The following is a 23,209-nucleotide window of genomic DNA, read 5'->3' on the forward strand; positions in this document are numbered from 1 at the left end:
AGAAGTGGGCAGCACTCTCCAATTAAATGAGGAAAGTTCCTCTCCTAGTGTGCATGGAGCAACTGGAGCTGTCTTTGTTTGTGTGGTTTGTGCAGGCTAAGTGAGCTCAGAGAGAGATGGGATCATGATTTCTGCCAGGTAACCCCAGTCTAGTAACTCTTATTAGAGCCCACAAATCAACATTTTTCTCCTTGTTGCAACACAGAACTGAGCCAGCTGGAATACCAGTGAGTATTCAGGAGCTTCTAATCTCATGTTAGAAATAAATCATATCTGCCCCAGAACTTCTGTCTGGAATTAGCTACTTACACGAGGCATAACCTTGCTGATAACTAATACTGTTATCATGACTCAACTAAAGTTTACTCTGGCTTTCTTTTGGTTCTAGTACATCAATAATTAGGGCTGTTCTGAGCCAGCTCATTGCAGCGGGATTTGGGTGAGGAGCTGTGTTTGTAAAACAAACTTGTCCTTGTGCAGAAGCCAGAATCCCACAGAAACCCCGTCTGCCTTACTCAGGTGGTTCTAATCTGAAATAATTACTTGGATAAACAGTTTCTGCCTGACACCTTTAGCAGATTTCCCATGGGATCTTACATAACCTCTGTCCTTTATGAGAATATTGTAGTATCTGCGGAAAAGGTCACGGGATTCATCCACCCTATTTCTAAACTGCTCTAATGGGAAGGCCTCATTTAGTATTGAAACAATAAACCCCACACGATACTTAGCAGTGTCATTCAGCTGTGATTCAGCTAAAATGCCATATATGAATGTGGGCTTTCAGAACATTCCAGAGAAGTAACTTCCTTCTGTCCGAAGCTCCAGTTTTCTCTAGGACTTGCTTCTCTCCCAGGCAGTGTCAGGCAGTCCCTGCACTCAGTGCTTCAGGCAGAGGGAACTGTCCCCTGGCTCCCAGGGTGGGTGGTCACTGGGCACCAGTTCACAAGCTGTGCCTGCATCCTGAGCCCTCCTTCCCCCTCCCCTCACCCGAGGGCCAGCCAGGGTGGCCTCAGGATGGAGCTCTTGCTTAGCTCTGTGGAATTTACACCATAAGGGGAGAATCCAACCTATTAATTTTAGTGCTGTGTGAAAGAGATTAGGCAGTCAAAGCACAGACTTTTCCAGGGCAGCAGAATATTGGCTTTCCTTTAGAAATGAGAGGAGCACATTGGCTGAAATGCTCCTTCCTCTCAGTAATTCCTCTTGGTCACAGCTGCTTGTAGAGGGCTGGGCAGTCTCTCTGCCCTAGAGTCTTGTGGTGCTCTGAGGAACATGAGCACTGTGTGATTTGGGAAGGTATTTGTGTCTCCGGGAGGAGCTGTGAGCTGTGGCCTTGCTGATGGGCCAGGTACAAACCCTGGGCAGAACTGGGAACTCCTGGGGGATGTGGCAGATCAGGCAGTGTGAGCCTCCCCTCGTGGTGTCCCACTGTGGCAGGAAGAGGCTTGTAAACATTTTACATTATTATAAATAGCCTCACTAATGAGGTAAGCTTGTGTACTTAGTCTAAAACTATCATTTGTGTCCTGGGAGAAAGGTTAGAACAAACAGAGGGACTGCTGCAGGCAGAGCTGGGAGAAGCAGCCTCAGACTGGAGGGTTTCCTTTGGAGTAGCTGGGAAACAGCATTTGGAGCTGGTGAGGGGTGGAAGCAGGGCTGATGTACAATATTTATAACCACTTGATTTTTACTTTGGGGTCTCTGATGGGACAAAGTCCCCAGCACACAGTGCAGGACAGAGCACACAGTGCTCCAGCTGATCCCAGGGAATGCATTAGAAGCAGCAGGTGGTTATGAATTAGGAAGCTTCCCTGCAGCTCTGGAGAGCTTTTGCCACTGACCAGAGACAGTAAATTCATGAGTAACTGTTCTCACCAGTCCTCTCTCTGTTTCCCCTCTCCTCCTTGCAGGCAGTGTTGATAAATCAGTCACCAGATGCGATATCAGAAAACTTTTATACAAGTTTTTAATAAAAAAATTCAACAAAAATATATATCATCAGGCATTTTATGCAATGCATACATTCTTTATATCTGCAGGTACAGATAAATAACAGAAGGCAAAACCAAATATTTTGCTTATCTTTGGCCATTAACCAATAATCACCCCCAAAGAGATATTACAGGGTTAAAGGATAATAGACTGAGTCTGTAAACGTCTCTCACTACAGACACAGTATCAGGCAATAATACAGTAGTCAGATTTTCAGAAATGTAAGGAAATAGTTCTTTAACACTGCCCAATACTGAAATTTCACCTGGTTTGCTGCTCTGGAGCATAAGGCCTTCAGCTGACACAGGCACAGTCCTGGGTTACATCAGATACTCCCCAGCCCTCCCTGACCTCCTTCCCTTGGCCACTGTCCTAGTTGTGGGGGCTGGGACCAGTTTATCACTCTGTGGGTATAACCAAAACTGTGTATTCTACCCCCTCTCTGTCATTTCTGAGGGACTGGTAATAAATGCATTGTTTGCAGCAGCTGCCCAGGTACAAGCTGGGTGTTAAAGAAACCCTGTGAGGCAGGGGAGTGTTTCTTTGTCTTCACACCAACAACCAGCTGTGACAGCCCCCCTCCAGACCCAGCCTGAGGGGTCAGCTCTGCTACTGGGACATACTGGACTGGCATAACAGGCAGCTGCAACACCCAGACCATCAAAGAGGCCAAAACCATGCCCTGACTGACAGAGTTAAATCCCCCATTGTGAACTTCCCTGGGTGGGGGAGGCACTGGGCATTCCCACCTGAACCTGAGCATGTACAGACTTTGGGTTTTGGGACTTCTGGCACCACTCCTCGGATGCAGAGGAGGACCAGAACTCCAACAGGACTGCAGCTGCCACTCTCAGCAGGACTGTGATCCTTACTCCAACAGGACTGTGACCATCATCTGACCAACAGGTTTCCTTTTACTTTGCTCCCAGGGGGCCCTGTGGTGCTCAGCACAGGGGCCATCAAACACCATTCTGTTCTTGTCCCAGGGTACTGGGTTACACACCTGTCTTTGTGGGTTAAAACCATTTTATTTATTGTAATCTTTCTAGTAAATTGTGACTCTGACTTGTAATCCTTCTTGAGCTGGGTTCATTTCTCCCACAGGTTTCTTTTTAAACCAGCACACACACACTGCTCTACAAAGCCAAGCTGTACCTCCTCACAAAGAAACTAGCACAAAGTCTGACCTGGGGCTCAGCTTCCTGAACCCCAACCAATGTACAAAAGGAACCTTAACTGCTCTGTAAGTCAGTATTTTCCTACCTCAATATCCCAGAATAACAGTTTTCCTTCCACTTACAGCACAGATGCATCATGGCTCTACCAAAGCAATATATACATGAGACACATGAAACATCAGAGAAGCAATTTTTAAAGGTACAATGATAACATGTAGCAGCTTATGTCTATATATGTACATGTTTTCACAGTTATATTTTAGAAAATTGAGAACACCAGGAATACTTCTACTGTGTTTTCTATAAATAGTAAAAAAAATTACCTGTCAGGCATTTTGATAAAATAGTATTTAGGTTATCACTTTAAATAGCTCTTGAAAACCTGTAGAGTTTTAAGCTTAAAGGCTGTACAGTTTGAGGATTCTGTGAAGTGTTTGTAGCCAGTTTCAGCAGCTGGGCCACCTGCCAGCTGGAATTGGAGTTTTTTTCTTCTTTTCCAAATATCAGATCTGGTAGCAAAGGAACTGCAGCACCTTGGGTGGGATGGGCAGGTTGCTGACGTGGCGGGCGGGCATGACCCTGCGGATGGCCATGCGGCACAGGTGCTGCAGGCTGGGCACCGCCCGGGGTGAGGCCCAGAAGTGCAGGCTGCCATCCTGGGTCCTGCACAAACACAGCACAACCCCCCAGCCATTACTCCTGAGAATGAGCTCACCCAGCACCCACCGCCCTCACACGCATTTCTAGGTAGGGGACTTGCTGTTACTCCGTTCCAGCTGTTCCACTCCCATTTACACCAAATGCCAGCTCTTATTTTAAGCTACAGCAGCACAATAAGCAACTTGTCTATGCAACAGGCCTGCACAGATCTCCCAGCAGTTCCTGCCCCTGGCTATCTGATGGCTTCTTCCAGCCCACATGTTTTGGGTCTCTCTCGTATTTATTTTCAAAGATAAGAAAGGAGTTTATCAGCTTATTGATTTTACTGCTATTCCAGGCATGCCTAAAAAAATAGTACCAGTCAGAAGCACCGAGGTGCAAGTCACGACTGAAGAGCTTTAGAACACTTAGCCACTGTTTTCAACCTTTTGTGTTATCTTATTATTTCAGAAAGGAAACCAAAGTCTATACTTGCCCTGCAGCGAGAACACTGCCATCAGTAGAGAAAGTACAGCAGAGCCCGTTGTTCAGAGGTGCAACTTGTACAGGGTATTCTTCATCAATTCTCCAGAACCTCACCATTCTGAGAGGGAGGGACAAGGTAGGAAGTTACTGGAGTAGGTATTTAATTCTGTTTGATATTATCTCTGATGCTGCACAAGAAACTAGTCTGAAGCACAGCTCAGGGAATTTTTATGAATATTTTAATAGGCATACACAGTGTTTCAGGTCTGGCCTGAAATGCTCTGATTTCTTCTTTCCTGATAAATACCTTGCTCTGTACTTTTTCAATTAAAAAAAAGACTGCCTTCAGTAACAGAAAGCAATACCTGAACTACAGATTTAGACAATTTCTCAAGTGTCACATACGCTAGGAATTCCCAACAATGCTTGTCAATTAAAAAAATAAACCCTCCTGAAGATAGTTGAATACCCTCGCTGTCATGTTGAGAAAGCAGCTCACATCCTTAAAACACAGTCCTTCAGGATACCACTCATGATGGTCACAGAGCTGAATCCAAATCACAGGACACTTTTCCCTTTGCTTTGGAATTTACTTCTGTCCACAAGACTTGTCTGCATTAACAACTCCATTTACAATCCCTCTTAGTTGTTTTCAGCTGTTACACACTTAAGTTGTTCAGATCATCTACTCTGTACCCAACTAAGGACTTCTACACTCAAAATCAGTGTTGCCACACACCAGACAACTCGTCTGCTTTTACCGAGAGCACCAGAAGTCAGTTCTCAGTGAAAGCAGCCCAGCCCTGCCAGTGTTCAGAGTGCAGAGCCCGTGGGGTCTGACAGAGCCCTCCCCACACTCACTTGTCGTCGGCCAGGCTGGCCACGTGCAGCCCGTCGGGGCTGAAGGACACCGAGCGCACCCAGCGGTCGTTGGCACCGCCCGCGAAGATCGGCGTGGGAGCAGGGAACAGGTGCCTGGGGACAGAGAGACACAGCTGGATGGGTGGGAGCAGGGAACAGGTGCCTGGGGACAGAGAGACACAGCTGGATGGGTGGGAGCAGGGAACAGGTGCCTGGGGACAGAGAGACACAGCTGGATGGGTGGGAGCAGGGAACAGGTGCCTGGGGACAGAGAGACACAGCTGGGGACAGAACGGAGACACAGTTGGGGACAGAGACACAGCTGGGGACAGAGACACAGCTGGGGACAGAGACACAGCTGGGGGGTGGGAGCTCTGTGGGAGCAGAGACACAGGGCAGGGTCCCCTCAGCCACAGCAGGGAGAGAAATGGGTGGAACATGTAGCTACTAAACTACTGAACTGCGAATTCAGGAGTGGAGACTGAACTCTGTGTCTGTCACAGCTCTCAACACTCAGCTTTGTTGAAGGTGCCTGAGTTAGTACTCTGGAAGTACCAGTGCTGTAAATTCTCTCTCAGATGGAAGAACAACCTCCAGTCTCTGCCACTTCAGGGTTTCCATCAGCCCCTGCTCTTTCCCAAGTCCAATCATCAATTACATACAGAAACCCATTGATTTTCATCTACACTCTGGGAGAAAGTTTCCAGGTTTGACTGCTTCACTCACCCAAATTCCATGAGAATAACTCCAATATGTGGATCCCAGACATAGACTCGAGTATCATAAGATGCAGTAGCCAGTAATGCTCCATCAGGAGAGAACTCACAAGCTACAACATCATTGTGATGTCCTTCAAGTTTCCGTAACATGGAGTATTTATCCATATCCCAGAGGAAAACCTGCAATTAAATAAGCTGATGTTATAGCTCTGCTCAGAGAGGCAACGCAGCATTTAATTTGTTTTTTTAAGTATAACTAATCTTATTTAGGATTATATTAAAATCAGGTATTATGAATTACTACAATTAAGAAATATGCTCAGTGTCATACTCAGATTAAAATCAAGGGGTTTTTTTAAAAAATAATTAAAGCAGACATGCAAGTTCTAACTCAAGTTTGTTAAATGTTATTATCAAAATAAGCCAAAATATAAGATAAAGGCAACACAATTTAACCATGTAGCTTACTGAAATTCATGTATTACAAAACTATTTTATTAAAATATGCAGAAATAAATAGGGTTAAACTCTACAGTCCCCTCTTTTCAGTAACTACCAAAATTTTAAGAAATATACAGACAGAAAATGTAAGGTTAACATATTGTTACTCCAGTGGCATCCCTTTAAGATCACTTGTTTACAATTGCTTGGATCACCAACGTCAGCCTAGGAAGAGAAACAGATACTGCAAGCAAAAAGAATTTTCACAGCCAAAAATTATGTCTTTGGCAAAACAACAGGGAAGTCTAACCACATTATTAGAAAGAATTTAGGCATTTTAAATCAACAGCAACAAACAACATTAATATTACAATTTACCCAGCTAATTGCACAGTGTATTATAAGAATTGATAAAATATTACAGTATTCTGGGATTTTACATGCAGTTGTACATTATATATAATCAGAATAGAGACTGTGCAGAATTACTTAATAGGAACTATCCATGTACTGCAGCGTGATTTTATAGGAATGTAAGTCTTTAACAAAAGCTGTTATGTCCCTCTAAGAGCTCATTTCAGGGACCCTGATTTCCCCCTCCCCCCAACAGTTTTACCACACAGATTAAATTCTGACATCTTGGATAAATTTACGTTTGACCAAAGCAAGCACAGCCTTAGTGCCTCCCACACTTCCTAAAACTGAACCGTTTTACAGTCGGTCATAAACGTGTCATGGTTTGACCGATTTTTCCGAGGAGCCCCCAACATTCCACAACACTGGGAACTAGGTTTGAGGAGTCAGTGTGTTTCACTGCTGTGAAAATTATCAAAAAAAAAAAAAAGGAAAGCAAGCAAGCAAGCAGACAGTGGACATGGACCAGCACCTGCGTACGTACAGGACCCCTTGCAGCCGAGGGCAAGGTTACTTCGTCCTACGGTACCGGCCCGGGCTGGCGGCCAGGCATGGGCATGCCCCTCTCTAACAGCACTGTGCTCCCAGAGGGGCAGCTTAACTCAATCACACCAATATTGCTGCCACCACCTGTGACAGGGAAAGCAAGAAGCTTATGGAAAACACACAGCCTACAGACAGCAATGCCCACCCCCCCTCTGCTCCAGCTACAGAGCCAAACCCCAGAGCTCAGCTGTTCTCCAGCAGATCTGCACTGGGAACTCGAGGGATGGAACACATATGAGAGCTCATCCGGACAAGTGGGTTGGGCTTTTCACTCCACTGATCTACCTACAGAGTCCCTGGAACCAGGAATCCCCCTTTCTTGTTTGCCCTAATTCTTGGGTGCCAAGAGTAGCTCATGGCACAGCTGCACTGCTTTCAGTTCTCTGGCAGGGCATTGGGATGGGATGGAAACAAAACTAGTGTGCTGCTCCTCCTTCTAACTCTTGTGCCATTGGTATGGGAAAACAGGGAGAAACACTTTTGTTCAGCAGGAGATACCCTGACTGGCTCAGACTTTGAAAAGTCCTTATTGAGCAGGAAATAGAAAGCATCAAATCAAATCAAAATAGTTTTATGCATTAATCTAAGTATCTTTTAACACTGGCAGCTCTAGCTGTCTTTGGTCTATGCCATGACCCCATGCAGATGTGCAGACCTATTTCTCAAAGAACACTTACAGCCTCTTCTACTAAAAGCAGTGCAAGTTTCATTCACAAATCAGGGTCTCAGTGCACCATTTGCCAGTCTAATTTCATGCACTTTTACATCATCATCAAACATTAGAAGTTCATGACACCGAGCACAAGCTTAATGTTATTTAGATTTCAAATGATTATGCACACAATTCAGGAGATTTAAGGAACAAGAAACTCTGACACATACTGCCTTACTAGCTCCAACAGAGCAGAGGATGGAGGAGTCTGGTGAGAATGCACAGCCATACACCCAGTTCTGGTGGCCTCTCAACACCTTCATCATATTTCCTGAAAAGAAAGACGCTGCTGTAAGAATTGGTTTAATATTACAAAATTCGGATTGAAAAGCTTTTCCAAATTAGTTATTCCTTTGTAAAATTTTGTACTGTTTTTCCAAACATCTTGCAGAGTCATTGTACACAGAAACAAAAATCCTGTGGTGCAGCCTCTAAATCCCATGTCCCTGTTCAGAAAGTCACTTCATGCACTCTTAACTTAGCCCAGTCCCCATTCTCCCTTCAGGGTACACCCAGATAAAGAATTCCAAGAGAGTGTAGAGTGGGTGACTAACAGAGCTACACTCATTATTTAAGCAATCCTGACCAAACTGAGTTTACAGCAATAAAAGAGGCAAGTACACAGATATTTCTCCCGGGTTTTAGAGCAGATAAACTCTGAGCACGAACCATCATCTTTCAGGTCCCACACCCGCAGGGTTTTGTCTCTGGATGCAGACACTAAAATCAGGCTGCCATCAGGGGCAAAGGTTAAATCTCTGACAACTTCCGTGTGGTCCATCAGGTTCAGGAGGAGTTTTCCTGTTACATGAGAACACAATTTAACATGGACTGTACTTTTCCTCAGATCAAATGCTTTATGGATACAAACACTGAATACAAAATTACAGCACATGAAGACAATTTTCATTGCAGAAATGCTCCCTACGGTGAGCAGCATGTGAGTCCCTTCACTCCCCTGGATCAAGAGGCAACTCCCTGAAAAGCCAGAAGATCTGTACACTAGAACCTCAGAAATAAGGCAAGACTTGGCTCTTGACAGACATTCCAGTTCTAAGCTTCAGTTTACAAGATAACAGCAAATTACTCAATAGTCATGAATTTTTTTAAAGCTGAGGAGTTCCCTCCAGCTTAGCAGCTGTGCTGCCAGCGAAGCTGAGAGTCCCTACGTTCAGATGCAGTCTTTTTGAGTTGAACGATTATTAACTTTTTAGAAAAGTAAAAGGTCCTCATCACCATAAAGCAGCAACTTCATGCTTTGAAAGTTTCCTTCGAAAGTATGGTAAAACTAGGAAGATTTTAGAGTAACCAACCAATGTATGTATGCACACATTTAACCATTTTGCATCTTCCACCACTCACATCTCAAAGCATGACCCGCATCTCTTGTTCCTCTGGCAGGTTTTGATTACTTTTGGTTGCAGGAGCTCATGCTTTTTTTAGATTATTTAACTTGTACTCAAGTTTCAGTTCCCAAGTACAATTCTGTAACCAATTCCTTCTGTGGACTAATGGCGTTACACCAAGTGTGTGCTGGCACTTCAGTGTGACGAGGAGTGCTTGGAAAATGCTCTCTGGGACACGGTGGGATTGTCTGGGTGTTCTGTGCCTGGCCAGGAGCTGGACTCCATGATCCTCGTGTGTCCCTTGCAGCTCAGGCTGTCCTGACTGCACACCCACCTGTGTAGACATCCCAGATCTTGATGCGGCCGTTGCTGAGGCCCGTGGCCAGGAGCAGCTGGTCCTGCCCGAACTTGAAGCGGTGCCACTCGATGTTGACGCAGCGGCTCCGCTTCTCCGGCACCGAGGAGCCGAAGGCCAAGCTCCACACGATGTCCCCGCAGTCCAGGATGTGCTCACAGGGCTTGTTCTTCTGCCCACTCTCACTGTTCTGCCTCGGGAGCCTGCTGCTGGCAGGGTTTGCACCATTCTTTGTGCCGTGCAGCAAACTGTGAACACACAGAAAATACAGAAATACAGCAGAAGTTATCCTGAACAGCAAACATTTCTTAAAGATGTAATGAAACCTCTGAGCTGTCATAATGTACATCTCTGAGACCCATAATGGGGCATTTTTACTTTAAAATTATAAATGCAGTTTTTTTCTTATAAGTGTGAAAAATTACCAGCACCTGGAAATCTTCCTACATAATATAATAGTAATATTTTGTACTCATTTTTATCTCTGTCGAGAGCAAGATATTAACTTAACCCACTGTGAAAGCTAACAGGTTTAAAGCATTTATAGAAAAATGAGTCACAAAAATTTCTAAGACTTTCTGCTAAATGAGCAAGTTCCCTGCAATTCCCTTGTGTGTGTTAAAACCTGGGAAGAGATACTGAGGTCAGGACATGGAAAATATTAACCACCCCAAGAAGGTGGGTGGAAAAGGGTCAGGAAAATGTAACCAGCTACAGAACTGTAGTGGCTGGTTACCAACTTCACTGAAATGCAACCTGCAAGTGCCAGTAAACTTGTGTTTTTAAGCTTTACCTGCATTCTAACACAGATGATAAGGAAAGAGGTCTGCCTTTAAGTAAATTCCTAAAAGGTAAAACCAAACAGCTTTGTGATGGGAAATTTAAAGGGCCAGATCTGCCCAGGTCTATAACTTCCCTTTTCATTCAAACTTCCTCTTACTTTAGGGCATCTGAAACTACTAATAAATCCCTCCTCCACAGACTTTGTGAGGCTGCAATAGTTGATGCTCTTGCTGGCCACAGAGGAAGAGATGAAATAACAGCTGTTACTTTAAGGAAGTAGCTTTTCCCCAAGGTGCCAAAGCCTAAAAAGCCAGTCTATGCATTTTAATCCATTGAAACCCATGTCCTGTTTTTAAATTGTTCCGTTTTTCAGGTGCATTAGAAGCCACAGAGGTTTGCCTTACAAGTTACTGAGGCACTGTGCCCAGGGGACCAGCTTCACTATGCGGTGTCCCTGCGACCACGCCAGGTACGAGCCATCGGGAGCGAACGCGACCGTCCAGTTCTCCCGCCCACACTTCTTGTCGAAGGGAGCCGTGGGGGCGAGGAGCTCTCCTACCGTGCGGGACCGTGCTGGGGGAACAAAGGGGAAAGGCGGTTGAGAAAAAGGCAGCGCGTTACAGCGGCGACACGGGAACCAGGCAGTGCCTCAGCCCGCTTGTTTCACGCCATTTAAAGTCATCGAGAGCCGGGTCTTATGTCACTGAGGAACCGATCTACCCCCAGGGCTGAGCCCGGGCTGCCAAAGCCATCGAGTCACCGGGGAGAAACACGGGGCGTTGGACGCCTGCTTGTGCTGCGGGTGATGCCGCACGCCGGGATCATCGGCGCCGCATCCCGGGATCATCGCTAGCGCACCTCGGGATCATCGGCACCGCATCCCGGGATAAGCGGCCACGCACCCGGAATCGGTACCGCACATCCGGACATCGGTAGCACTCGGACCAATCGGTACCGCACCCGGACCATCGGTACGGCACCGGACCATCGTACGCACCCCGAGTCGGCCCCGACGGCCCGCGCATCCCCGCGCGGGCCGGGAAAAGGTCCATGTGCCGGATACGCCCGTCCCCGGGGGCAGCGCCGTGTGAGCCCGCCGAGCCGGGCGGGCCGCGCTGCCCCGCACCCCGCCGCTCACGATGAGCTTCTGCGTTGAATTCGGGGGAAGCTTGGCATGGAGGGCGCCTGCGGGGCGGCGGCGCTGCGGCCGGACAGGCGGCTGGCGGCGGCGAAGATGCGGGCGGGGAGGCGGCGGGGCCGGGCGGGGGGGGGCGGGGGGGGGGGCCCCCCGCCCCGGGCCCCCCCCCCGCCGGGCGGGACGCTCCGCCGGGCGGGTGGGGCTGCGGGCAGGGCTCTGCCCGCCGGTTCTGATTGCCGGATCTGCCCGTGCTGACCGGCTCTGCCCGCCCGGCCTGTCCCTCTTCCTGGTGCCGGCCTCGGCGTGCGCTGTCCCCGGTTCCGTGTGACCGCCGCAGCAGCCCCGGGACGGCCGCCGAACCAGTCCCTCCTGTCCGCGGCAGCGGCACCCGCAGTACAGCCCCAGCCCCGCCCGCGCCAACAGAGGAGTCACATTTAAACGACACAAGGGACTAAATCTGTAGTGACCTGGCTCCCCCAAAACGTGGAGGTTCAGAGTACAGCAAAGAACCACAGTGAACACACCCCCCATATTGCAATCAAAAGGTGGTTTCTAGCTGCTGTAGTGGGGATGTACTGATGGGGTTGTGTTCAGAGGCTACCGACTCCTCAAATGGGATAAGAAGTGTTCTTATATTGCCTAAATGCCAGACCAGCAGCAGAGAATGTTCCTAGCACAGAGAGAGATTGTCTACACTATCTTTTAAGGCAGGTTGTGACATCCCTGATGTCTGTTTGACCACGGGACTGCAGGGTGACACGTAAACCAAAAAATATGCAAACACTGCGTTGTGGAATGTGTGTAGGACAGAGATGTGAGCACTTAATTTCATCTGCCCTAACCAGGGGCTGGAAGAGTCTCAGGACTCTCCTACCCTTTGATATTTCTTTATAGTTCAGCATCTACATCCAGCAAGAGCTTGTTTATGATAAAATTTTGAATTTGCTGTTAATGTTGTCCACAAACAACTTGGAGAAAGAGATGCTGAGGCCACCTCGGTCTCTGAGTGATCTGTATTAACATCTCTGTCCTCTGCTTTCTCCTTCCTTTTTTATTCCTTTTGCATATCTAAGTTCTGCCCCTCTTCTAGAAAAAGTGACCCTTCCTTGCTCTGTCCTGGACTTCAGAGAAGCACCCAGCAGGATAATTAACTGCAGATAATGATTGTGATTTCATTCCAAAGCAGTGGCCTCGCTGGCAGATGCTGCAATAGCCATCGGGATGAGCTATTCAGCAACAGCCAGGAATCACCCCTGGCTGAGCAAGGCTAGTGAAGCTTTTTTTAACCCGGGTAGTGACACAATGTCAAAGAAAGGAGCAGGAAGAAGTCTGGAATATTTTTGGTGATTCAAACACTAGCACGGATTAACAGGGGTTTGTATAAACTCCCTTAGCCCATCGTAGCATTAGTTTGACACAGCATAACCCTGTTCCTGCTCTATCCATCCTCCTCTGCCCGCAGAGGGAAGAGCCCTGAGCAGCTCTGAGCGCCTCATCTCTTGGCACAAGGCAGATTTGTAGCCAGTGAATATTGTGAAATGCTGTTGGGAGTTGCTTCTGAGCTGGGAGTGTTTGAGCCAGGCCAGCCCCTGGCTGAGGGGGCTCACAGAGGTTTCTCCTGAGGGTCTGACCCTCCCACAGAGCCAGCACAAGGCTGAATTCTGTTTGCTGACCTTGGGGCTGTTACAGCCAGAGAACCAGAGCTTTGCAGGGGTGTTACAAGCTTGCTGCCTTCCTTGCTTTTTTTTAAAAGAAAAGTATTTTGCAATTTATTATTTCTTTATGTCTCTGTGTTCCTGTAAGTATTGCCCCAACAGTTGGTGTTTCTTCCCCAGTGTGCATTCTGCACATTAGCACAGTAGATTTAAGGCTGGAAGAAGTGATTAGGTCATTTAGTCTACTTTTTATACAGAGGAATATATTTTAATCTAATTTCACACACCTTCAAACAGTGAGGATTTCCAGCCTTTTTACAACACTGGGATCCAACCGAGTCTGTCGGGTTCTGTTTGCTGTCCTGGTGTGGGTTGTGCAGACAAACCTCCAGGAGTCTGATCAGCACAGTGAGTGTAAAACACAGAAAAGGACTAGAAAAGCCCCTGGGGCTTTCTAAGGCCCACAAGTTATGTTCCTCCTCCTCACAGCTGTCATTCTATAAAGCACTCCTGACAAAGTAGGAACAGTTAGGGCCAGTCACACCAAGTCCAAGGTAGGTGATCTGTGCAATAGTACCTGCATCTCGGAGGTCTGGCTGTCACTAAAAATTATGCTATTTTTAGTCTACACTGTTAATAATTCACAAGCTCCTGTTTGTTTTGAGAACCTTCTTGAGATGGAGAAAGTTCAGCCTGAGTTTGTGGAGGCAAAAGAGAAGGTGAAAAGAAAAACAAGAATGGAAGAAAGAAAGAGAGGGCAAAGAGGTTGAAGAGGAAAAGGGATTGCAGTGAGGAGAATGATGAGCAGCAGAGAAACTAGAGAAGTGCTGTCAGGAGTTGGACTTCAGTGACCCTTGTGGGTCCCTTCCAGCTTAGGATATTCTGTTATTCCATGATTCTGAGGAGGTCCAAGTGACAGGCCCCCAGGGTGAAGGGTTAGAAAACCCTGACATACAAATAAAGCAACACCCCAGCCCTGCAAGGAGCTGTTAGAGGAGCGGGGCCTTGCGCAGTGGGCTTTGCCATTTCACAGGCTGTAAACGTGCTTTCAAGACCCTGAGCAGTCTTTGCCCCTCAGTGTCTCTGCCCCCCTTGCTGCAGTTCCCCCTTGCCCTGAGGTGCTGCAGGGATGGCCCTGTTTCAGCTGCTGCCTCATTTCGTTGGTGGTGTTGTTTGTGGGGTCGCTCCAGGCAGTCTCGGCCCCGTTTCAGCTGCCCAGTGTGGGATGGTGACCCTGGGGTTTGCAGTCAAATAGACAAGACAAACAGCTCTTGGGAGGAGGAGCAGGGGGATGAGGCCACTTTCTCAGGGTCATCCTGGAGCAGCCAGGAGCAGAACTGTCTGATCTTCCCATGGGCACCTCATGCACCAGGAGCTGAGGTTCCCTCCCTTGCTGGAATTCTGAGCTGCCATTTCTCTCTCCCCTTTTCCCTGTTGCTCTGCAACTTATTCACCGTTGTTTCTTGTGAAAATTTTTAGATGGTCATAAATTGATGTACATCTGGTACCTCAGGGGTTAATCTGTAAAGGTCTGCTAAAAGAGTGTGCTGTGGAAAAGCTGCAGATGGAATATCAGAGAGACTATGGAATTTTGTCTCCGCATTCTTTTGGTCTCGTTGGGATTTTATAATTCTTGGAGCATGTCTTTGGGTATAATAAATAGAGCAGATGGCTCAGTGTGTGTGGGGAATTGAGAGCTTCCATGATGAGTAGCTGCACTGGAATAAGGGAGAGAGAAGTTTGAGGTTATTCCTTTTAGGTTCAAACCATTCCTTCTCTATAAGCCAGCCATGGATGCCTTGTAAAGGAGCTGCTTCCAGAAACATCTGTGCTAAATTTACCCACTGAGGGTACAAGAGGCCTTATCTCAGATGGCTGAAGGTCACACTCAGAGCTTCGAGCTGTCCTAAGCAAGGGCAGTAGGGAAGGTTCCCTGTGTTACAGAGGAAGCAGGTCAGGCTCCCTTGAGCTCACTGTACCCACACCCCAATGTATGCCAGCATAACCTCCAATATCCACACAGCTACTTCACTTCTTCTTTAAAACATCCTTTCTAATACTTACTGGGTTTGTGTGTTCCTCTCCAGCCTGTGTTTCCTCTGAGCTCAGCTGCCAGGGAGGGTGTCCAGGCCCTGTGCCAGGATGCTCCAGCACCTCGGCTGTTCCCTGCAATGGGAAGGGACTTCCTTTTCCACTGGGCAGTGAAAATTGGTACTGAGCTGGTCTGTGTTCCTTTGGCTTCAGTTCCCTCACTCTACTCTGTAAGTACATCTGAATATTTACAAAGGTGCAAGACCCTAAGTCTGTCATTATAAGCAGGGTTCAAAATATACCAAAGGATTGTGTGAACAGAGGGAAAACCAATGGCACAGAGGGTGTCATTGTAAATGCCAATAAATCATCTATAAATTCAATTTATAGAAAAGCAAGTTGAGTTTAACAGGAACAATGACTGAGACAGGCTCCCTGCATTCTGTAGAGCAGATCAATGAAATGATCAGAACAGAGGAAGGCGACATGTCGGGGAATTACGGGCTGTGTGTGGCAGCTTCTGCCTGGAAACAGCCAGGGCTGCATTCCTGCTGCGGGGAGTTGGGAAAGAGCAGGTTGTTTATAGATAAAGAGTGTTTGCTCACAGATCAGAGATGGGCCTGAGCCGGCGTGGAACTGAGCTTCAAAATATTTGGGTGGCTTGTATGCAGGCCTGTTGCCACAGGGAACATGTGCAGAGGGCTACAGAGAAGGTGAAGAATCTGAGAAATGGAGGTTCTTTGAAGGCGGAGGTTGGACAAGAGAATTTCTAAAGATCCTACCTAGCCCCATCTTGGGCTGTAAAAATGCTGGAAATAGGTGAGGGGAGAACTCAGGAACTCCCCTCTGTGTTACACTGAGGATGTGCTGCCGTGTTTGCCCCGTGGGAGGGTGAGGCTGGTGTAAAGGAGCTTCAGCAGCACAGAGCCCACTGAGCTGTTTGACTGCCCCACGCCACAGGCTTTGTTTCCTTCTGTCTGTTCCTAAACAGCCCTGGGTACAGAGCACCAGAGCCCTGCCTGCTGTAATTCACCTCCTGCCTCACCTTCCTCTCCACCCCAGCATCACATCTGGCTCTGATCAGCCGGCCGGGGTCACTCAGTGAGTCTGAGAGCTCTTAAGGGAAGGCCCTGCCCTCTGCATTAACGTAATTGCAGGTTATTTGTGAGATTCCTTGCATGGCTTTGCTTCCTGAAGGTCTGGCACAGAAATCCGGGTTTGTAATTTGAGCCCTGACCAGCGGCTGGCTGTAATTATGGGCTCCATTATCCCGGCAGCCGCTGGAGCACAGAAAGTAAAAGCTCGGTGTTGCCACTAGCCCTGGAAATGCACCCGTGGGTAGCTCACAACTGCCCTGCGTGGGCTCTGTGCACACAGGCAGGACTTGGGGTCCTCTGGAGCCTGCTCTGTGCTGCTCACAAATGTTTCCTGAAAGAGCCTGGCGGGATTTCTGGTTACACCCTCACTGTAGCTCTCCTGAAGGCAGAGATTGCACAAAAATGTGTAACAAATAAGCCTTGACAATGGCAGTAGGTTCCCTACTAAAGCAAAGCAGGATTTGGGGGGAGCATAATTGACTTTTCTGCCAGATGTCATAAACGGGGGGGATGAGCTGGATGTGCTCAGACCTATGGACACGTGGATCAGCTGCAGGGCAAAGGGAATGGTGACTGAACATGGTGTCTCATGGCAGCTGCAGGCTGGGAATGGCTCTGGGAACACTCTGGTCACCAGAGTCCAAACGGGAAAGGCCACTGGGAAGTAAAAACAAAGGACAGAGAGTACACTCCTGCAAGACCTGAAGTGTAAACCAGTACCCAGACATCTCCTGATTCAGGACCACTGGGGACATTGCAGGTGTGCACTGTGGAACTGGGGCTGTGGGTCCTGCTGTTCCCTCAGCAGATTGTCCCAGAGCTGCCGTGGCAGGGTTGGTGCTGGGGGTGGCACCAGGGCTGTGCCCTGCCTGCACCTCTGCCTGGCTCCTTGTTTCAGGGGGCTGGGAAGGGGTTGCTTCTTCACCTGCTTGTGCAGCACCGATCCAAAGGATCTGGGTGCAGGGGGAGCCCTCACAAGTGCCTGCAATGCAAACAGCACATGGTGTAGTGAGGGCTGGGTTACACAACCTGGGTGGAAGGTGATAAATCCTCCACGTGGAGGCCGGGCAGACTCACTCCCACTCACCCACGGCTGTGCAGCTTCTAATCTTTACACTGCAATTGAGTCCCTTCCATGCTCCTGGGTTAAAGCCTTCCAGCTCCCACATGGCTCAATCAAGGCCCTTTTTTGGGCTGTTTTGGAAGGTTGTCTTGCCATGACTGTGTCAAGAAAGGGTGTATTTTTTTAAATTTGAATTGAGATTCATATATGGAAGGAAAAGATGAATTGACCACTTCAATCCTGCCAGTCCAACAGAAGCAAATATTTTAAGTACAATTCCATTACAGGATTAAGCTGCAGGAAGCTCGTGTGCTTCACAGCTGTAACCTTTTCCTTTCTTACTGAGCCTGGAAGCGTTGCCCTCTTGCCTCCTTTCTGTTGGAGCTGGCTTTTCCTGTCACACTGCATACTCTGACAGAGCTTGGCAGTTTTCCCTGCCCTTGGCAGCTCTGGAATGCATTTTTGCTGTTTCTCAATCTCTGTTAGGACTGTGAGTAAGGCAGAGGTGGTGTCTTTGTTGCACTGCTGCTTTTAAGTCACATGATGATATTTAGGAAATCTGTGGACCTGCAGCACAGCAAAATTACAGCACAATGAAAGAGGAGTCCAAAAATGCAAAGCAGGTTAGTGAGTGCCCAGGTCCTTAAAGGGTTAGGTTCAAGTTTAGGGCAAGAAGAGCTACTAGAGTTTAGTTCTCCAACATTGTTATTGCCCATGTGGCTAGATAATTTAAAAAATAAATAAACAGGAAAGACTGGATCTATGTCTGGGTACCAGCTGAGGGCTCTGTGCTGCTCAGCATTATTTGGAAGCCCAGCAAACCAGCACAAGTTTTATCCCCAGGACATTGCCAGGGACCATCCATTCAAACCACTGGGTGTCTACTGCAAATGAGCTTTTTGAAAATTTTGTTTTAGAAAAGCCTGAGTGGGCTTAGGCAGCAGTTGCAGTTCAATAGGGCAGCATAAGCTAATGGCATGAGTCATGGGGAGGAAACAGAGCTGCAGTTGGGGAACACTGTTCGGTAACAAAGAGTCTTTATGTTCCTAAATTCATGCGGGCTGACACGAGGCTTAGAGAGAGGCTGTTTGAGAAGCAGAAAGCTCAGTTCTGTTCTTGACATTCTCCCTGTTCTTAAAGACTCACATTTCCATCAGATACTTCCCTCTCCCTCCTCAGTCCCTGTCCTACACCTGAGTTTTTAGGAAGACAGAGGCACAAAAAAAGGTGATCTCTGGTGCCCATGCTCATCCAGTGGCATTTCTGCCCTCTGCACAGCAACTGTGTTCAAAGCAAGCTAAAAGACCAGTCTAGATGCTCCACCTGTGGATGTTGCAGGTCTGTGCTAGCAAGTGACTCAGTAAATGCTGTTTCTGCCCCAGCCATTTGGTCAGTGCTGAACTAGCAGGGTGCAGGATGAATGCTGTGCTGTCAGCAGGGCTTAGGCCTTTGGACACTCAACAAAAGACATACTTGATGGATGTGCTGATGGCACTGACCCCAAATCCTGGCTCTGAGGCCGTGTGGTTGTAATCTAAAATCAGCTGATCTAACTGAGAAATAATTCCACTAAAGTTAATGGGAACTGTGTCAGGGAAAAAAGTATCAGTCCTGTATTGTGCAAGTTGTGACTGGTTTTAATTCCACAGGTCACCTGAGGGATGGGCATTCACTGCTGCTTGTTGGGTAGGTCTGTTTGGGGGGGAGTGGCCTTTAGGAGCTGATCACGAGGCACTGGAGACAAGCACTCAAACAAGTATAATGGGGTTTTATGGAGAATCCTGCATTGCTTCCAGTGGAAACACTGCAGGATGCAAGGGAGGGGGGACTGGGAGCAGGCTGAGAGCTCCTCTTGCTGACCCTGTTGTGTGATAAACGAGCAAGGAACCAGAATGTCAGGGAGAGGAAGCGATAACCTCGAATTATCCTCTGGGGCAATGTTCTAATCTAGGCTGAGCTGATTAGTCATCCAGAACAATTAAAATACTGCTTTATAATAATTAAGTAACTTAACCACTGCAATGACTGTAGTATGTGGGGAAGGCATTGCTCACTGGGGAAGGGAAAAGTAGATATACAAAGTGATGTCATTCCTCTGAAGCCTTTAGAACATGCACAGGTACACTGGGAGTGATTGTGATCAAACAAACTTCAGCTGGGGCTTGACAAAGAGCTCGTTTATAGCTCCAAGGCACTGATGGGGCTGTGTCCCTTTCCAGTGCACGGCATCAGCCTCTTGTTTCTGAAAATCCTCTGTTCCATTAAGTGCAATTAGAATATCTGAGCTCTTCTGAGGCCTTGATAATGGACTATTTTTTTAATCAGATCAAGTATCAGGGATTAAACTCCTGGTGTTTTGCATCCAAATGAGATTTCTGCTGGAACAGAAATATTTGCATTTAGAATTGATTGTATGAAAAAAACATGCTACAATTTGAATGATCCTTTGATGATTGGACTTTCTGGGATAGAAGTTCCAGTGTGAGTATTTTGTATGGAATCCGTAATTTCTCTGAAGTATAATCCATCATTCTGTGATTACCATTAATTTAGTCAGATAATTTGCTTGCTCTGTTCTTGTTTGACAGCTCCTGTTGCAATCAGGGAGGAATTGGGAAGCAGAGAACATGAGAGAGAACCTGTAGCTTACTGTTCAAGGAAAAGTTTCTTCCCATTTGAAATGTCCCCAGCACGTGCCGGGTAAGTCAGTGAGACACGTCAGAGAAGGAACACAAAGCCACCACTCATTTATGGAACAAAAAGAAATACGGGCTCTTTTCTCTAGTGGTTCGAACACGAGGGATTTTAGCGGCCTCTATTGCCCTCTGATGGACAAATGCACGGAGCGATGTCCTCGGAGCCCTTGCAGAAGGGGGGAAACGCTCCAATGTCTCGGTGCAGGAAGAGCTGCAGCGCTGCCAGGGAGGCCCCGCAGCTTCCCTCGGGAGCCTGCCCGCTCCCGGATTAGATTTAAGGCGTTTGTAGTTTAGAAGTATTAAGTCACCTCTTACCAAACACTTGGCAGATCCTTTCCTTCCTCCCTTCCTTCCTCATTTATTTAAGTTTGTTTGTTTAGCTTCTCTTAAGAACAGTAGGAAAATATTTTTGACCCTGATCCCAGTTCCTGCAGAATGACACCCGGTTGGTCAGGAACTCGGGTCAAACCTGTGCCTTGCAGAGGAATGCCTCCAGAAGGGATGGGAGGTTTCTGGACCAAGGCTGATACACAGAAATTAAAAAGTATCACTCAGCATATTTGAGCCACTGCTGGAGTGTTTGAGAAATGCTGGTGAAAACGAGAAAGCAGGATGGGGGGAATGGAGAGAAGAAATCGAGGGATGAAACAGAGGCTTCAGGGAGTGGGAGGAAAAAAAAGATGGGTTAATAAATAATTTGAGTTGAAAACACAAAGTAGAGAAATGCAGATGATAAAGATGTGGGAGGGAAAATAATACCTGACTGGCTGTTACAGTCTGTCCCATCTCTGCCTGTGGGAGGGCAGAATCAGGGGGGATTTCATGTACCCACAGGCAGGGTCTGGCACAAAAATTAATAGCAGAGATATTGTGGAGTTTTTAGGACAGCAGATCACTTCTGGGATATTGGGTCTCTGATCCAAATACTGGCTGGAATTTTCCAAAGAGTTTGGGGAAACATTATGAGAATTTCCAAAATCACCACTCAGCCCCTGAAGTTTTCCCCCCATCTAAAATCTGGGAATACTACAGCAAGTCATGTTTGGTTTTAGGGAACAGATTCGTTTTGGGAAAAACACTACCAGAAACGGGAAGAAGCACTGCTGGTTTTGTTTAGTAAGTTCTGAAGGGAAGAAATGGCCTGTCCTTTTCTACCTCAGTCAGGAGTTTCCAGGATGCTTCTCTCTGATCTAATCTTATCACCCTGATTTCTTTCTGGCATTTTGGGACATGTTTTTCGTGACTATATCAGTCAGCTGAAGCCCTTTCCTGCCCCTGCATGAATTATTATTGTTTGGATTTTGGCAGAACATAGAGATCCCTCTGAAGATTATGGGTGAATTGCCTCCATGGAGTTTATTCCTGCTTGGTTTCTGTGGGGTATTGATGGGAAATATATAAACAGCTGAGAAATGAGATGTGACAAGTCCATGGGGAAGGGCTCAGCGGGGCAATTCTACCTCCAGCAGGGAGACCCAGCCCTCGGGATTAATAATAATAAACAATCCCGGGTAAGATCTTTGCTGCCCCGAACCCGCTGGGTGTTTTGTGTTCATCTCTGGGTGTTCTGTGTTCATCTCTGGGTGTTCTGTGTTTGTGGTTTGTGTTCCTCGCTGCCTTTACACTCCTGTGACAAAGCCTTGACTCTGATCCTGGGAACACAGCTGGTGTTGGCCCTGCCCCAGGTGCCCTCCAGGAAAACCTGCAGGAGCTCTTGGGGAACAGAGCCCTGGGCCCATCCTGTGTCCCAGAGTTTGAGGGAACTGTTCACCTGCTCAGGGGGGATGTTGGGGAGTGTAACAAGTGCTCATGAACCGTGAGGTGATGCCAGTGCTTGGTGGAGCCTTTCCCTGTGCCAGACACAGACACAGGCAGGAAATGTTCCCAGGGGAAGCTTCACCCACAGCCACCCCAGGGGAGATTCTGACAACGAACCAGATACCTACACAGGCCGGGCAGGTCTGGTTTGGGTACGAGGATGGATAATCAGCACAGAGGGGTCTTTTCTAGAACACAAGGCAACATTTAGCTTTAAAACCCTTTTTGAAGCATATTAGTGCCAGCCATTCCACTGCACTTGGAGGCAGAGGGATCGATAGCTTTACACCACAGCCAGCACTGCCCCCAGCAAATGGCTGGTGCAGACCCCAGAGCACTGTGTCTGTCAGGGTGCTCTGCATCTCCTGACACACAGAACCACACGCTGTGCAGGCAGAGACCACTATTTATTCTTCGACCAGTTAATTGGGCTTTTTCTTAAATAAAATGTTTGCAATTTATTTTCATCTTTTTATAACACACCTTTGAATATTTGCTGTGACTCAAGTTCCTGGATGCTCATCCTTTAAGTCCGAATTACAGGAATTTCATTACTCTTTATTTACAGGGAAAGTTAACTCAGAATATGTCTGATATGGCTATTACTGGTAATAATTTATATGTTCTACAGTAACAGCAAGAGGCTGCAAGTCACATCGAGGCCTCGGTTGAGTGAGGAAACAGAAAGTCCATTTTCTCCTCCAGTTCTTCACTGCGCATTTGCCAATTTTAAATCCAGAGCCCTCACCTTGAGCTGCATCTTTATTTATATCGTCAGGACTTCAGTGTGACTGTAGCCGGAAAGAACATTATTTTGTGCTTCTGTCTTCCCAGAAGGAAAACAAATTAACATTCCCCAGAAGGAAAGCGGATGTTTATTTGTGTGTTATCCGCGTCTCCTACTTTGTGAGTCACGGAGCGAACACGGAGCGGTGTGACCGGGCTGGGGACACTCAGCTTGGAGTCACTGCCCGGGCTCTGCTGCCTTGGAGCGGAACACTGAAATAAGCTGATTTATAGAAATGGCCTTTTTAATGTTTAGAAGGTAAAACAGAACTGTACCTTGCAGCCTGTGGCAGAAGAACTGTGGATGATCTGCCGAGCACAGCGGTTCGGGCTGAGCCGAAAGGCTGGGTCGGGGTGGGTGTGGGGAGGTGAGGCACTCCCGGACACCCGGGACAGGGGACAGAAGCGGGGTGTGCGGGGGCTGCTGGGTGGGTGATTTCACGGGACACT

The 23,209-nt window shown here is 47.5% G+C and overlaps 2 protein-coding genes across 2 annotated transcripts in view; one reads left to right on the forward strand and one right to left on the reverse strand.

Moving 5' to 3' along the window:
• Nucleotides 1–1,951: 1,951 nt before the first annotated feature.
• WSB1 (WD repeat and SOCS box containing 1) lies at nucleotides 1,952–11,444 on the reverse strand. Its single transcript, XM_029964617.1, has 9 exons — nucleotides 11,378–11,444; nucleotides 10,880–11,123; nucleotides 9,672–9,940; nucleotides 8,661–8,792; nucleotides 8,162–8,262; nucleotides 5,886–6,058; nucleotides 5,160–5,273; nucleotides 4,309–4,416; nucleotides 1,952–3,836 (listed from the first exon to the last, which is right to left on the reverse strand). The coding sequence occupies exons 1-9, from the start codon at nucleotides 11,442–11,444 to the stop codon at nucleotides 3,677–3,679; spliced, it is 1,368 nt and encodes a 455-aa protein (XP_029820477.1). The 3' UTR covers nucleotides 1,952–3,676.
• Nucleotides 11,445–11,649: 205 nt separating this feature from the next.
• The window catches only part of NF1 (neurofibromin 1), an 89,756-nt gene continuing 78,196 nt past the window's right edge, over nucleotides 11,650–23,209 (forward strand). The window contains exon 1 of the mRNA XM_029964618.1: nucleotides 11,650–11,715. Within this exon, the coding sequence (XP_029820478.1) occupies nucleotides 11,650–11,715 (66 nt within the window). The remainder of the gene's footprint in view (nucleotides 11,716–23,209) is intronic.

Source organism: Manacus vitellinus, unplaced genomic scaffold (assembly GCF_001715985.3).
Source record: "Manacus vitellinus isolate BGI_N305 unplaced genomic scaffold, ASM171598v3 scaffold_76_pilon, whole genome shotgun sequence".
NCBI lineage: Eukaryota > Metazoa > Chordata > Aves > Passeriformes > Pipridae > Manacus > Manacus vitellinus.